This window comes from Dendropsophus ebraccatus, chromosome 4 (assembly GCF_027789765.1).
Source record: "Dendropsophus ebraccatus isolate aDenEbr1 chromosome 4, aDenEbr1.pat, whole genome shotgun sequence".
Taxonomy (NCBI): Eukaryota; Metazoa; Chordata; class Amphibia; order Anura; family Hylidae; genus Dendropsophus; species Dendropsophus ebraccatus.
The window spans coordinates 151,645,819-151,662,414 of NC_091457.1; the positions used below are offsets into that span (position 1 = coordinate 151,645,819).

Consider the following 16,596-nt stretch of genomic DNA (forward strand, 5'->3'; position numbering starts at 1 on the left):
CAAGTTACTCTTAAACCAAGGTACCACTGTAAATAGAAATTACATGTAAAATATTATAAAGACCCTGGTAAAATTATTTTCCAAGTGAGTCCCCAAAGAATCCCCCCCCTCAAAAAAGGAATAAAAAAATACTAATTTTTCATCTGTTACTGATCTATACCTCCATTTTTTTTAATCACCAGGGGGATTTTCCCACATAGACAAGACTTTAATTTTCTATATTGAGCAATGGGAGGGCATGCCCCATTCACACCACGCCCTTCCCGTGTACCTAGCATGCCCTGTGCTGACCATGACAAACAAGAACATAATATCGCACAACCGCTTTTGTGACTTTTTGCCAGGTCTTAGCTAGGCGAACGCTTGATAAATTCCTTGCAATATTCACACATAGGCCCTGATTTGAGAAACCTGCGCCTGGCAAATGTTAGAGTGTGAAAATAATCCTAGATTTTTGTGTACAGCATTCTGTTTGCGCAAAAACTTGTGATTATTTTCAGATGTAAGCCCTGTTCACCTAGTGAGTGGGCAGGGGGCGCATCAAGGTAACCTTCTTCCAAGTCTGATTTATTGTAAAATCTAACGGGTGTGGAATTCAGAACTTGCCATGGGGCAGCCTCAGATTCGCCTTATTTACTAAGAGGCTTTTTTTTTTATGACACATTGGCTCAGATTGTCTGAGTTTTTTTCTGAACGGTTTAAGTTTCCCAAACTGACAGATTTATTAATGTTTCTGATGCCTTTGTAAATCTGGCAGATTTTTCATGTGTTAAAGCTAAAACGACCTTCCTTATGTAAAAAAAATGGCCACATTTAAAGGAGACCTTTCACCCTGGCACCAGGTAGAGCCTCCGATACTCACCCCCTTCTGCAAGTGCCACTCCGGAAGCCGGTCCAGCCGTGGACAGTCCGACGTCCATAGGAAGTCACTGCTATATAAATGCAACTTTTGATCACTTTTACAATTTTTCTGGATGTGATGTGACCAAAAATAAGCAATTTTGCACTTTGGCAGGTTTTTGCGCTTACGTTGTTTACTGTACGAGATCAGGAATGGAATAATTTAATAGTTTGGGCAATTCCACATGTTGCGATACCAAATACAGCGGTACCTTGGTTTGAGAGTAACTTAGATTAAGAACGTTTACAAGAAGAGCTCCCAGTTTCTCAAAATTGTAGCTTGGTTTAATAGCGTTGCTTTGGTATTAGAGCTCCCTGTACTGGGTGGGAGGGCGATTGGAAGAAGGGCATGGTCTGCACAGCGGGGTCTACAGCACTGTACTCTGACCCAGGAAGTCTCCCTCACCTTCCAAATCATAGCAGATCCACTTCAGGCTGGGGCTTGCATCAGGGGACAGGACTGTGGAGGTAATCTCTTCATAGCTGTAACCCCTCTCTCCCGGACAGAGTGCTGCATTTATGTGCCCACATCTGCCCTGCTCATTCCTTCATGCTCCCTGTAGTGTCTGTCAACCCTTGTGGTTCCCATCCACTCCATTTCTGCTATAATGTGCCTGCACTTACACTCAGCTATACATACTGCTGCTATAATGTGCCTGCACTCACACTCAGCCATTCACACTGCTGTTTAGAAAAGTTTCTGTCACTGTCCTCCTGCACAGCTCTGTTATTGCAACTTCCTGACTGGTCCATACTGAACACACACCCCACCTCATTGCTGTCATGTGACCGCACAGACCTCTTACAGCAGCCCTGCTTCTCTGTTCTAGCCTGTTGTACCATGCTATTGCATTATGGGGATCTTCAGCTTCATCCTGTATCTACAAACTGCTGCTGTTTTTTCAGGTTTATGCCCTTACTATACATTGTACTCCACATGCTGATTGCTATACTGTACAGTAGCTTATAATATGACATATTCAGCGGTTTCTAAATGTTTGTTTCATTAGTTTTACCTGTTATTAAGAATAAAAAAAATCATTATTTTTGGGGTGTGGAACCAATTGTCTGCATATCAGTGATTTCTTTTGGGAAAATTTGGTTTGGTTTAAGAGTGGATTTCGATTACAAGCACAGTCCCGGAACGAATTATACTCCTAATCCAAGGCACCACTGTATGTGTAGGGATCTTCCCGGGGGATGGTGTGTTTGGACACAGTTCACAACAGACTTGGCTTTATAAAACAGGAGCTTGGCGTTTATTTGTATCATAAACAGTCCAGCAAACAGAAATACAGCAACACCGTGCTTTTAAAAAACAAAACAAACAAAAAGGTCTTGCCCGTCTGAGCACTTACTAAACATACAGGTCACCTGTCTGACACTTGGATAAGCAATATCGCTGGGTGTGAATAGGCTTCGGCAGCGGCTGTATTCCAAGCTCCCACCAAACACAGCATCCAGGCTGTTCACTCCTGGCTGAGAGCATTCCCCTGCACACTGAGCACACCTTTTGCCTTCTCAGGCTGATTAGGATCAGAGCTCACCTGATCCCAAAACCCACACTGGATCGAGGGGGAGGGAATGGCAGATCCCACTACCAACCTATCCACCATTCCAGTAAATCCGGCCCGGAAAATTAAATAACAACTGAGCAGCATATCATTGCTGAGCAACCGACCTCTTCCGGACTTTCCATCTCACGTTATGTACACCCCCTCGAACACTTTACCAGTGACATGTCTACAATGTTTATTAATTTTTATTCATAAAATGGTTAAAGGGGGGTGATTTAAACTTTTATTATGGGACACTAACTTGTAGTCCCCCTGGGAGACTTCTATGTTAACTACACTGACCTTTCATAAAGATCAAACCAGTACATATGTATGCATCAATCAGTATGATCAGTCCTCGATTAATATGGTAATATGGTATTATGGTACTGTATGCTGCTGAAGCCCATAGCAATCAAGTGGTGAGCCAGGATCAATGTCATTGCGGCTCTGCATCCTGGCCATTGTGCAGGGGGCTATCCCACCACTAGACCACCAGATGAGGGGATCTAAAGCCATTTAAATGCAGCTGTCAGTTTTAAAAGCTGCATTTAAATGGCTAATTAGCCGGGTATGGCGGTCGGCAGACACAGCTAATAACTGTGATCCCCGGCTAATGAACTCTCTCTGAACTACCCTAAGGGGGCGATGACGTACGGGTAGGTCATCGGTCGTTTAGGGGTTAAATTATGTTGTTGTGTATGCAGCGATACCAAATATGTCCTTTTTTTTTTTTTTGCCTACATAAATTATTTGTATTGGGCGACATGGGGATTATGGGGGACATTTATCATGTGCTTAAAGGGCATTTTCTTGTGCAGAGGGCCAAGATGTGTATAAATCTATTTGCAGATGCTTGTTTTGTGCATAAATTATTCCCATCTCATCCCTCCACCCTCCTCATACTGGAGAGGCAGGGAGAGGGCAGGATGTTGGGTGCTGCTACATGCAGAAAGAAAACGGCTCCTGCGTGTGCCACATTTACCATTATTTTGGAGTAAAAAATGTCCGCACACTGCATTGAGCCTCTACATAAATCCAGTGAGCCTGTGCACTACCAAGGGTTTTTTTAAGACTGTGCAGGGAATGCCTTTATGTCTTTATAAATCCCCCAATGTGTTTATTCAATTTATTTTTTTGTGGGTGTGTGTTTTCTTTATTTTTACGTTTCACTTTACTATCCCAGTAAGGAATTTTAGTGATTGTCTGATTACACATAAAATACACTGCAGTACTGATCAGTGCTGAAGTGTATTATGACTAACAGTGTTACAGTGACAGGCATAGCAGATCAGGCTCTGTCTCTGGACAGAGCCTGATCTGCTTCCGTACCCAGGACATTGGAGGTCTCTGGTTTCCTTGGCTACCATCAGGATTCTGCGATAACTTTGCAGAGACCCAATCGTGAACAGGTGGAGACTTGTCATTCTGTTAACCCAGCTCTATGCTGCAGTTGCACGGACTATACATTTGCCTGGTCAGAGTCACGAGTAAGGGTGCTGTGACACTAAAAATGCTGAAGTATCAGATGGATTTTTTAATTGGTATAGGAATAGTATAAAAAGTTTTTTTTTCTAGTTTCTACGTTATGGTCACACTGAATTTTTTTTTATTTGTACATTAACAAATATACAGTATTACATTTGGTAAAATTCAAGATTTTTCAGGTAATCAGAACACTTCTCTGACTGGTAAAGCAAAGTCCTCAGGACAGATTTGCTAATTTTTTATTTCTCTGATAAATCTACAGCAATATCCTCATAAATAACAAATCATTTTGCTTTGGATTCACCAAAGATTTGTGGTCATATGCTGCCATCTTGTGGCTTTGCCTTAGTTTTACCTTTACAATCATTTTTTTGAAATTTTAAACTCAAAAATTATTATTTAAATTACTTATATATGTCACTCCTTGTATATTCCTTTCCGTACAATATGCTAAAAGTTACAGATTTGGCATCTGTAGTACATCAATAGTGCATCCAGAAGTCTGTAAATCTGTTTTTTAGAAACACAACTTTTCAACATGTGATTTATGACTCACCCTTATTTTTTTATGGAAATACTGATGCCAGAAGGTTACAATCCATAGAAAATAGTGTATCCCATTGATTTCTATGAAAGAATCCACACAAAAAAGTCCGCACTAGATCATGTTCTTTTGTTTTCTCAAAACTGTTTTTTGTCCTTGTAATCTATTGATTGTGTGAATAGCCCAATAAACATCAATGTGCACTAACTCAAGTATGGAAGTATGGATCTGTAGATTACGGGACAAGTATATAAGGTCTAAGACCGATAAATCCACAACAACCAGAGACTAGTCAGATAATGCTATTGTTAGTGGGCTATACCTCCGTATAGCAAAGAAAATCTAGAAGGGGTATTACATTTAAAATATAACTTTTACTAATTCTTATTAAAACTTAATCCCCACATGACACAACACAAACAAACTATATACATATGGTGGCCTCAGACCTACCAAAGCCGATAGAGCCACTGTAACAAACATAAAACCATCAGGGGTTGAGCAGACAGATGATAAATGGTGTTATCTCACCCATCTGACGTCTTGTGGAAACAATGTTCCTTTTGAGTCGCTTGCAGAGGTAGGGAGAGTCCAGGTGTTGGAGACCCACTAGCCCTACTGTGCCCTAATTGGGTTATAGGCCGTACTACCCCTGCTCGCACAGGGAACGACGGGGCACTCGCCCTAAAAAGGGCGACCCCTGCCCCAAACTACCCCTTTGTAAGAAAAACCCAAATTTTCCCTTCCTAACGTGCAGGTACCCCTGCGAGCAGGGGTAGTATGGCCTATAACCCAATTAGGGCACAGTAGGGCTAGTGGGTCTCCAACACTTGGACGCTAGACTCTCCCTACCTCTGCAAGCGACTCAGAAGGAACATTGCTTCCACAAGACGTCAGATGGGTGAGATAACACCATTTATCATTTGTCTGCTCAACCCCTAATGTTTTTATGTTTGTTGCGGTGGCTCTATCGGCTTTGGTAGGTCTGAGGCCACCATATGTATATAGTTTGTTTGTGTTGTGTCATGTGGGGATTAAGTTTTAATAGGAATTAGTAAAAGTTATATTTTAAGTGTAATACCCCTTCTAGATTTTCTTCAATAAATCCACAAGAAAGAAGGTGGGGGTACTGGGTGCGGAAAATGAACGGTATTGCTAAGAGATTGCTATATAAAGCCATCGATAACTATAGCAAAATAAGTAGTGAAGAAAAGCACTTGTACTCAGTAATTCCTAAGCAAGAACTATACAATAGTAGGAGAAGAAACATTGCTGTGAAGTTTTACCTATAGATAATATATAGCAACACCCACCACCCACACCCAACGCTGGGCTGGCCGGCCACAGGGAGTGAAACATTTATGCAGAGAAATACCAGTGGTTTGCAAAATTATAACGATGCATACACAACATCTGAGACAATTCCTGTACAGCGCCATGATGTGGGTGCTGATCGTGAGTGTAGCAGGATTAAATTAAAACTGCACGGAAATGGAGCAGAGAATGAAGATATGAAACATACCTTCATCCTCAGTGCCCCGTGCACAAATAGGGACACATCAGCAGGTTAGATTTGTCTAACCTACTGATAGTTCCCCTTTAAATGATTACCTTATTTATTTATTTATTTATTTATTTATTTATTTATTTTGGAATGCACCCTTGATTTAAACAGTGGGAAACAAAATATTTGACACTAATAAATTTTCCTTGGAGGTCTAAGAAAGATCTGATAGCTTAGTCAGTCTACATTGATTGGCCACTAAAACAAATGGCAATGGTTTGTGTTGTTACTGCATTATGTTTAGCTGTCCAAGTTACGCTGGATTCACCTAAAAAGAATATTAAGGTATTTCTAAGTTTGTATTACAGCTCCATCCTGACTGTGCATATAATCACCCAAACTGATAGCATCATCGATTCCTGTGATATACTCCTTATTAGTGATGAGCGAATACTGTTGATCAAATAGATATTCAATCGAATAGTAAGGTATTCGATAGTTTTAAATATTAGCGAATTGTACGCCAAATATTTGATAAATATTTTATAAACGTTCAAATCCCCCTTCCCTTTCCCTCAGGTGTCATTGTGGACTTGGTGAACCTCCAAGTGGTTGAATAGATGTTTTTCAATAATCGAATGCTTGTTCCCATAGACTTTAATGGGATCGAATAGTCGAATATCAAATATTTCACTATTCGCTCATCACTACTCCTTATGATATTCCTCATTATGTAGGAAGCTGGATACAATGTGCATATAGCAACTCGCTTCCTCTCCTGCCCAGCATTGATCTAATAGATCATTTCTCAGCAGGAGAAGGGAATGGACTCTACAGCTATGAATGAGTGCGCAGGTCAATGTAACATAGTGTATTACATGGTCATCCAACAACACAGTGGCAGTATTTTGGTTAAAACCGACACAGGACATGCCAAGGCATATATATATATATATATATATATATATATATATATATATATATATATAGATAGATATATATAATATATATATATATATTTTTATATATATATATATATATATATATATATATCAAAACACAAATATCACAGCACTCAGTGAAGATTCCTGGCCCGGTGCCGTAGTTCACACCCTGATCCACAGGTGTCTATGTAAATATCCAAAAAAGTAACCGCAGCACACAGGACTTTAGTGAAAAATAAATCTGTATTGGTGATTAATCCATACAAAACACACGGAAAAAGGAAGCGACGTTTCGACGTCTCAATGACGTCTTTCTCAAGCCAGTGAATACATTTCCAAGAAAACATGTGATTTATATATCCTGTGCAAAGCAATTAATGACGTGTTCATTCCACACACATGGTATTCAAATTAGCTAATGTGAATATATATATAATAAGGGAACAACAAGTTCCAAAGTGACAAGGTGAATCTATCTTATATCAAAAATCATAATGGTCGACAAAATTATATACAAATATACAGCATGAAAAAACATATCGGAGCAGTTGTGATTCACTCATATGTACACGGTACATTACAATTTACTTCTCAATTTACTCATGTTTACCCCTGACGTCATGGTTACTCTAGCAACAGGACGCTACATCCCCGGTGGTATAATCTAAGATGGCCGTGCGTTCCACCTACGGCGTGCGGTTCAAGAATCCATTTCCTGGTTGATGCTGCTGATCACGACATATGAGTGAATCACAACTGCTCCGATATGTTTTTTCATGCTGTATATTTGTATATAATTTTGTCGACCATTATGATTTTTGATATAAGATAGATTCACCTTGTCACTTTGGAACTTGTTGTTCCCTTATTATATATATATTCACATTAGCTAATTTGAATACCATGTGTGTGGAATGAACACGTCATTAATTGCTTTGCACAGGATATATAAATTACATGTTTTCTTGGAAATGTATTCACTGGCTTGAGAAAGACGTCATTGAGACGTCGAAACGTCGCTTCCTTTTTCCGTGTGTTTTGTATGGATTAATCACCAATACAGATTTATTTTTCACTAAAGTCCTGTGTGCTGCGGTTACTTTTTTGGATATATATATATATATATATATATATATATATATATATATATATATATATATATATAAATATTAGATGTCCTTTAGCCCAAATAATGATTTAACTTTGATAAAAGAAACGTATTCTAGCAGTCCAATAAAATCCGGTATTTATTGTATTAATTCCATAAAATCGTTACATACAAAAAACGTAGAAAAATTCTAGACGCGTTTCGGCCCGCTCTGAGCCTTGATCACAGCATATAACAGAGTTGTGTACAGACTGACTTATAAGCATGAGCAATTACACACCTTCACCTGGAAACAATTACATCACATGACACAGGGTAACCAACCTTCCACTGAGGAGGGCGGAGCAATTGCACACATACAGAGAAGGAAAAATAAAAATAAATGCCAAAAACCATACATATCAAACAGAACACAAAGAAAATTAAAAAAACAAAATCCAAAAAGCATGATGCAGAGAGCACACTATAATGTGTAATATTATATTATTGCAATAGTTGTGCTTCACTCCCATCATGCATCATTATAGAAAGTCATGTCCCAGAAACTGCACAGTATCCTATAATGATCTCACAAAATGAATATATAGTATTACTTGTGAAGAGGAGGGTGAACAATGAAATATATAATAATAACACAACTATAAACTGAGGAAGGAAAAAAAATGATTTAACTTAATGTTTTTACTTGCATTTAGATCGATGCCCAAAGCCAGAGAGAAGGGAGATAGAAGAGCTGCAAGGTGAATGGGAAGAGGAATTGTACCCCGAAAATACATCAGCACAGTACCTCTGCAGACCTGGATATAGTCGTCTTGGAACAATTAAGATAATTTGTTTGAAAGGCAAATGGGAAAATGTTGGGACAAGGGGTCAATGCAGAAGTAAGTACTTCAGAGTTTTTTTCTTTCTATTTTTTCCCAATCTGTTTTTGTTATATTGTTGCAAAGAAAGGTAACAGCGGGGTAAGAGATTATACAAACCATGGGTAATACATGTTATCAGATACAGTGATGTATGATAAGCAATAAGATGAACAATTTGTAGACATTGTGACATAGTCTACCAATGTGTTTATAAACCGGGGGGGGGGGGGGTGAAGAGCGAGTAAGGGTACTATTCCACCGAACGATTACCGTTGGCATAATCGCTAACGATTAACGATCTCAAACGACCGCTATTGCGAAAGACCTGAAAACGTTCACTCATTTCCATGGAACGATAATCGTTACTTATGATCGTAATTGCGATCGTTTTTCCTTCGCTATTTATTCGCAATTGCGTTCGTATCTATTGCGAAAGACCGAACGATGTCTTATTCAATGCGAACGATTTGCAAACGTTTTGCGAACGAGCAACGATAAAAATAGGTCCAGGTCTTATAAAACGATCAGCGATTTCTCGTTCGGTCGTTAATCGTTAACTGCATTTCAACCGAACGATTATCGTTCAGATTCGAACGATTTAACGATAATCTGAACGATAATCGTTCGGTGGAATAGGGCCCTAAGTGTAGCGCGAGTTCAACTGCTAGTTTGTATGGCTAACAAGGTTAACCTTGTTTTCTCCTATACCCTAAGGGTGGTATTACACGGGCCGAGCAGGGCCCGATAATACCTGTAAACGAGCAGCGATCTGCTAGATCGTTGCTGGTTTACTGGGCCTATTACACGGCCCAATAATCGTTTGACAAGAGCTGCAAGGACATCGTTACCGATGTCCTTGCAGCCCTTGCTAAACTGGCATACATTACCCATCCACGTTCCAGGGCTGCTCCTGCCGTCCGCTTCTCCCGGGGTCCCGCGCGCTCTCTAGCTTCACAGCGGCCTGTCAGCTGGTAGGCCGCTCAGCCAATCAGAGGCCGGGACCGCCGCGGCCTGTGATTGGCTGAGCGGCCTATCAGCTGACAGGCCGCTGTGAAGCTAGAGCGCGCGTGGGACCTCGGGAGAAGCGGACGGCAGGGGCAGCCTTGGAACGTGGATGGGTAATGTATATCGTTAGTCGCCGGCCACGCAGCGCTATTACACGCAGCGGTGCGCGGTCGGCGCTCGACAAAAATAGGGTCTAACCTATATCAACGATCAGCCGATGATCGTTGTCATCGGCTGATCGTTGCATTTATTACATGGAGCGATAATCGGCCGAATCGGGCCAATTCGGCAGATTATTGTTCCGTGTAATAGTACCCTAAGGAGAAAATAGATACAATTGTAAGAAAAGTTGTGTACCAAGGTCCACAAGTCAAAAATGTAAATGTTAATAGTATACATTTATACATTGTAAAATATAGGAATTATATACATTACATATGTGTAACAGTCCCCTCTTAAAATGGGATATAAGATAAGATTATAATGCAGACAAGGCAAATGATAAAAAAAATCACATGACAGAGGTGCCAGCAGAGAGCACTGTGTCCCCCTATGAATCTCCGTAGAAAACCTCTCCTGCTATGGACAGTTTCTTTCTCGGCCAGAGATGTCAGCAGAGAGCACTGTGTCAGACTGAAAATAAAACAACTTTTCCTGCAGGACATACAGCAGCTGATAAGTACTGGAAGACTTGATATTTTTTAATAGAAGTAAATTAAACATCTCTGTCACTTTTGTTGTTTAGTATAATTTTTACAGAAACATACCCTGAGTCCTCTCAGGGTGTACCTGGTGAGACTTCTGTTAGTAGATTTTTATAGATGATGGATGACGATAGTCCCTTTGGTAATTTGGGCCACAGGAGGATTTTGTCCAGCCAAGAGAGTTTGGTGAAGGAGGGTGTATCGAATTGAGTGTGCAAATGGTTTAGCTGAGATGGAGAAGCTCCAGAAAGTTTAATTCATGATGTGAAGTGGGGGTTAAAAAGACATGGCGGGAGATTTATCAAAATGATGTTAAAGGACAACTCCAACGAAAAATTTTTTGGCTTATTTAACACACATTACAAAGTTATATAACTTTGCAATGTGGTTTAATACCCAGTCTGGCCCCCTTCCCCCATTTTCCGACCCCCGACCCCCTTGTGACGACGACGTCAGAGCCGGGGGCGGTCCGGGTCTTCTTCCTCCTCGGCGTCTTCATTGAAAGTGAATGGGAGAGAAAAGGCTGCTGGTGCACATGCGCACCAGCAGCCTTTTCATTGGCTGGAGCGCATCACATGGCTTCCAGCTTGCTCAGCCCTGATTGGCTGAACTTGCTGGAAGCCATGTGATGCGCTTCAGCCAATGGAAAGGCTGCCGGTGCGCAAGCGCACTGGCAACCTTTTCTCTCCCATGGACCCGGAAGTAAGAGACATCGCTGGACGGCGGACGCAGGTGACGGTGAGGCGGACGGCGGGCGAATGGAGTGGCGATCGTCACCGGAGGGATGGTGAGTATGGTGTCTGTGTGCGTTTGTGTTTTTTTTTTTTTTTTTTTGGGGGGGGGGGTCCCGCCGGAGTTGTCCTTTAAGTAAAATTGTCTTAGCTACCCCTAGCAACCAATTAGATTCCACTTTTCATTCCTCACAGATTCTTTGGAAAATGAGAGGTGGAATCTGATTGGTTGCTAGGGGCAACTGAGCCAATTCTACTTTACACCAGTTTGAAAAATCTCCCCCATTATGTTTTCAAGATCAGTTAAGCGGTGTATAATAATAATAATAATAATAATAATAATAATAGTTGTTGCTGTTGTTGTTGTTATTATTATTATTATTATTATTATTATTATTATTATTATTATTATTATTATTATTACTACTATTTTTAGATCAAGGGGGGAATAGCTTTGGGAATCTGGCCAGATTTTATTATAGTTATTAGAGAGCCCCAAATAGGTAGTTTACATAATGGGGCAAGGAGGGTGAGGGATTTTCAAATTGAGCCTGTGTGGTTTAGTTGCTGCTATGGTGCCCCTAGTGGCCGGGCTTAAATTATAAGCAGTCGTCTTGTGGTTTTGTCAGCTGAATCCATCTGCTGAGGTGAATTGCTTTATAGTATAGAGAAAAGTCAGGCACTCCCATGCCTCCATTTTATGGATAGAGAACAAGGAGTATGTATGGCAATTTGTGTTTTTTACCCAACCGCAGAAAGCATGTAAACTGTTTTTTTTGATAGACATGATGTCAAGAGGCAAGAAAGTGTATAGGGACTATTTGAATAAACATCAAATAGATGACCATAGACCAATCGAGTATCTTTATAAACAGGAATGAGAGACAAAAGGAAGAGCCATCTATACAGTATATTTTTGGATCAGAGATGGTCTGTTAGAGGCTTTAGCATCCCTCATTTTGACAGTGTGATTCGGGCTGATTGATGAAATCTTTGAATTCTCTTTGAATTCTCAAAGGACAGAGAAGGGATGGATCTTGTCTTCAGAATATCATGGCGTATGACTTCTCTTGGGGGCTCTTTAGGTTTTTGGTTTTGCTCTCAGTGCTTTGTGGGCTCCCCTCAAATTGGATCTCATGTACGAAGGTGTCTTCCAGGATCTGTAAAAAGATTTGTTTAAAAGTAGGTTGGAACGATTCAAAAAGGACAGTTTTTTGGAACACTGTTATAGATGGGCTAACATATGATAGATGCAAGTTTTCACGCAGATTTCACTCTATACCTAAAGGCCCTATTCCACGGAACAATTATCGGTCGCACTCGTCCGATATCGTCCGTTACGGATGATAATCTTCCTGTGGAATAGGAGACAACGATCAGCAGACATCGCTCATGTCGGCTGATCGTTGAAGTCGTTTGACTTTCAACATGTTGAAAGACAAACGACATATATAGCAGCTATAAACTAGGAGCGGACTAGGAACCGAGGACTAGGAGCGGCGGCAACAGACCGCCGCTATCCTCTATGGGCTGCCCGGACGATCTAGTGATCACCTGGGCAGCTGCCCGTGGCCGCCCCCAGACTCCCCCGTTCGCTGCCGCCGCGTGGGACAGCGCTTGTTTGCTCCTTCAGTTGCCGTGTGTAATAGAGGCTTAATCCCTACAGTTGTGCAGCAGAATTCCCCCCCAAAAGAGGTCAGTTCTTCATACTGCTTTGCATACAGTCGTTTGCCTTTTTGATACGGAAACATAAATGAGTATGACCTAATATATCACAATGTAATGCAGCAGCTATATTTTAATTACATTTGTGAATTATATTCTTGTATATTTTATCTATTATGCAGAAAAATCTTGTGGCCATCCAGGTGATATTCCATTTGGATCATTTTCTTTAAAAGATGGGGAGTCGTTTGTTTTTGGAGCTGTTGTTGAATACTCTTGTGAAGACGGGTGAGTCAAAACCATGTGAAGCACTTCCAACTGTACATATTCTAAACTTCAAGCTTTTATTAACATTACTAAGCAGAACTAAATCTATGAAGGCTCTTCTAACTTTGAATTTTGCAACACGGTCTGCCGTTTTCCAGAGGCCTGCGTAGTGTCAGGATCACACTGATGAAACAGAGGCCACCAAGAGTAGTCAGCATTTCAGAATCCGTTACACCGAAGGTTTTAGTTACATATGTTTCAGATGTTACAGAAAACATGCGTAGTTTATTATTTTTATTACACTAGATTGGTCATCCAAGTTACATACAGTTGCAAGAAAAGTAAGTGAAATTACCTGGATTTACTTGAATAAGTTACAAACTTGGGGTGACAGTTTAATTTAAAGGGTTTGGCCACTTTATAGTAAAATAGTTCAGTATACAGTATTATTAGGTGTACTCACTGTATATACTGCCAGCCGCTCCCTGTGTACCTCATAGAGCTTAAATCAGACTCCCCTCCTCCAGGCTGGGCTGTCCTGCTCTGTGCTGAGTCTGTCCATAAAATGGCTGACATGGAGGAGCATCTGACCATGCCCCGCCTCGTGTGTCCTCCATAGACATATACAGGCTCAGGGGTGGACATTGGGGGAGGGGCGTGGTCACATGCTCCTCCATGTCAGCCATTTTATGGACAGAAACAAAACAGGACAGGGCAGCCCAGCCTGGAGGAGGGGAGTCTGATATTAGCTCTATGAGGTACACAGGGAGCTGCTGTCAGTATATACAGTGAGTACACAGGGAGCTGCTGTCAGTATATACAGTGAGTACACCTACTAATACTGTATACTGAACTATTTTACTATAAAGTGGCCAACCCCTTTAAATATAATTTTCTGATACAAGAATATTTTTTTCAGTATTTTGGTCAGTATTTTTCAACCAAAACCAGGAGTGGATTGAAAACACAGAAAGGCTATGTTCACCCACTGTTGAAATTTAATGGATGACCGCAATTTAATGGCAAATAACAGTCATTGTTTTAAGATAACGGTAATGATGTGTCTTTAAATGAGGGACATCCACTCAATTTCAACAATATGTGAACATAGCCTTTTTGTGTTTTCAGTACACTCCTGGTTTTGCTGAAAAAATACTGACCAAAATACTGAGCAAAAATACTTTGTGTGAACATAGCCTTAAAGGAAAACTATCAGCAGGTTAGACAAATCTAACCTCCTGATATTTCCCTTTTGTGCACGAGACGCTGAGGATGGAGGTATGTCTGTTACCTTCATCCTCTGCCCCTGTGGATAGGGGACAAGTATCTTAAATAGGAAAAGTTAAATTATGTTTGTCTATATTTGCGAGTTAGTTAGACCACATTTTAGTAACAATGCAGAAATCCAAGGTAATTCAAAAGGGTTTATTTACTTATCTTAAACTGTTATGTCACATTTATGCCATATTCTGCCACATCAAACCAAGTTAAATTTTTATTTTTTATTTTATTTTTTTAGGTATCAGATGGTGAGCAGAGAAAGAACACGGGAATGCACAGTTAATGGCTGGAACAATTATCCCCCTCACTGTGAGGGTAAGAGGAGATGCTTGAAAGATTATTAGGAAAAAAATGAAACATGGCCTAAAAAAGTTTTAGGGAAATGTATGCACCCATATGTGAAATCTTGCAGCTTCCTGCATACTAGATATGAGTTTTTTAAGGTACAACTGTTCTTTTAGGTTTTGTGTCTTCTGCCTTTACACCCTTTTTTAACATTTATCATGTTTATATAGAAAAAAAATAAAGTCTAGATTCTGAATTATTCGGTAATATTGCATGAAAAAACATCCGGACTGGAGGGAGACCTTAGCCAATAAATTGCCAGTATGCACCCATTTTCATAATTATAATCAATAGTCTCCTAAAAAGCAGTTATTGTGATCCACATAATCTATTAATACTATATAACATATAAATCTTAAAGATTAAATATAATCAATCAGCAAATGTATGCAAAATAGCCCTCTCTCTCACTCAAACACTTACACACACACACACACTTTTTTTAAAACTTTTTTTTTTGTCCCCATAGGGAAGTCTCAGGAGCAACTGATTTATTGCTTATAGGGATCAATGTAATACTATTCATGTGCTATACTGTGCAAATCTCTATGTGTAATCTGCAAAGGATTTCCTGCACATGAACATACCCTTAGCACGTACCTGTCCTTAGGCAGCTTTTTTTTTTATTTATTGATTTATTTTGCAGAAATTAATAGTACAGGCAATTTTAAGAAACTTTGTAATTGGGTTTATTAGACAAATATGTCATTATCTGCATTCAAAAAGACTTTCCCTAGGTCCCCCCCCCCTCTCTCTCATTCATTGCTCATCAGTCGGGCCCTGTCTGTTCAATGGAGAGGGGAGTGGGAAAGAGGGAGATTAGTCGCCAGCAGAGAGCAGAGAACAAAGGATTACACCTGTGTGAAAGCTGGTATTCAGAGGTCAGAGAGGTCAGTGCTGACTTCAGAGGAGATAGCTCGGTGATGTAGCTGTAAATTAACTCTTTGTTGTCCTGTTTTGGTGCCTCATCTCCCTCAACCTCTCCCCTTTCCATAGAAAACCATGGAGACAGGTGGGGGAGAGCTTCAAACTGCTTTTTCATGATAAAAATGCATTTTTCGGCAAATAAACCCAATTACAATGTTTCTTAAAATCACCTGTACTATTGATTTCTGCAAAAAAAAAAAAAAATTAAAAATTAAACGACAGTGACATTTTAAATCTATTATTATTTTTTAGGCTGCATTCACACATTCCGTGTTCTGCACGGAACATGGATATGGAATTCATGTACCAGACTTACAGTCCATTACATGCATTCCACGCCCATGTTCCATGCAGAAAACGGAACGTATAAATGCGGCCTTATGTCACGGCCGCGGCGGCGTCCCGTGTTCCGGGCCACCGCCGCGACCTCCTCCTGCCCCATGCAGCCGCCGGGGTCCTTGTGCAGGGACCCGGCGCTGCTGCTAGTTCGGCCCCTGGGGGCGCCTCACCTCTCCTCCGCTCCTGTCTCCGTCTGTGCCGGCCGGCTGTCTCAGATTTAAAAGGGCCAGTCCACCCTTAATTGGTTAATTGCACCAATCACTCCCTATAAATCCCAGCATGCCCTGTCCCTTGTGTTGGAGCCTCTACATGCTTCCCATAGCGTTTGGCCCAGCCCCCTGTTGTTCCTGATTCCTATCCGCTACCTGGTCCCTAGTCCTTGTTCCTGGTTCCTGCTCCCCTGTCACTTCTTTGCTCCTGTGTTC

The 16,596-nt window shown here is 40.7% G+C and overlaps 1 protein-coding gene across 4 annotated transcripts in view; it reads left to right on the forward strand.

Annotated features, from left to right (window-relative positions):
- Positions 1–16,596, forward strand: part of CFH (complement factor H) — a 142,836-nt gene that overhangs the window by 16,653 nt on the left and 109,587 nt on the right. For all 4 annotated transcript variants that reach the window (XM_069967462.1, XM_069967465.1, XM_069967464.1 and 1 more), the window contains exons 2-4: positions 8,740–8,925; positions 13,195–13,300; positions 14,799–14,875. In XM_069967462.1, coding sequence (XP_069823563.1) covers positions 8,740–8,925; positions 13,195–13,300; positions 14,799–14,875 — 369 coding nt within the window. The remainder of the gene's footprint in view (positions 1–8,739; positions 8,926–13,194; positions 13,301–14,798; positions 14,876–16,596) is intronic.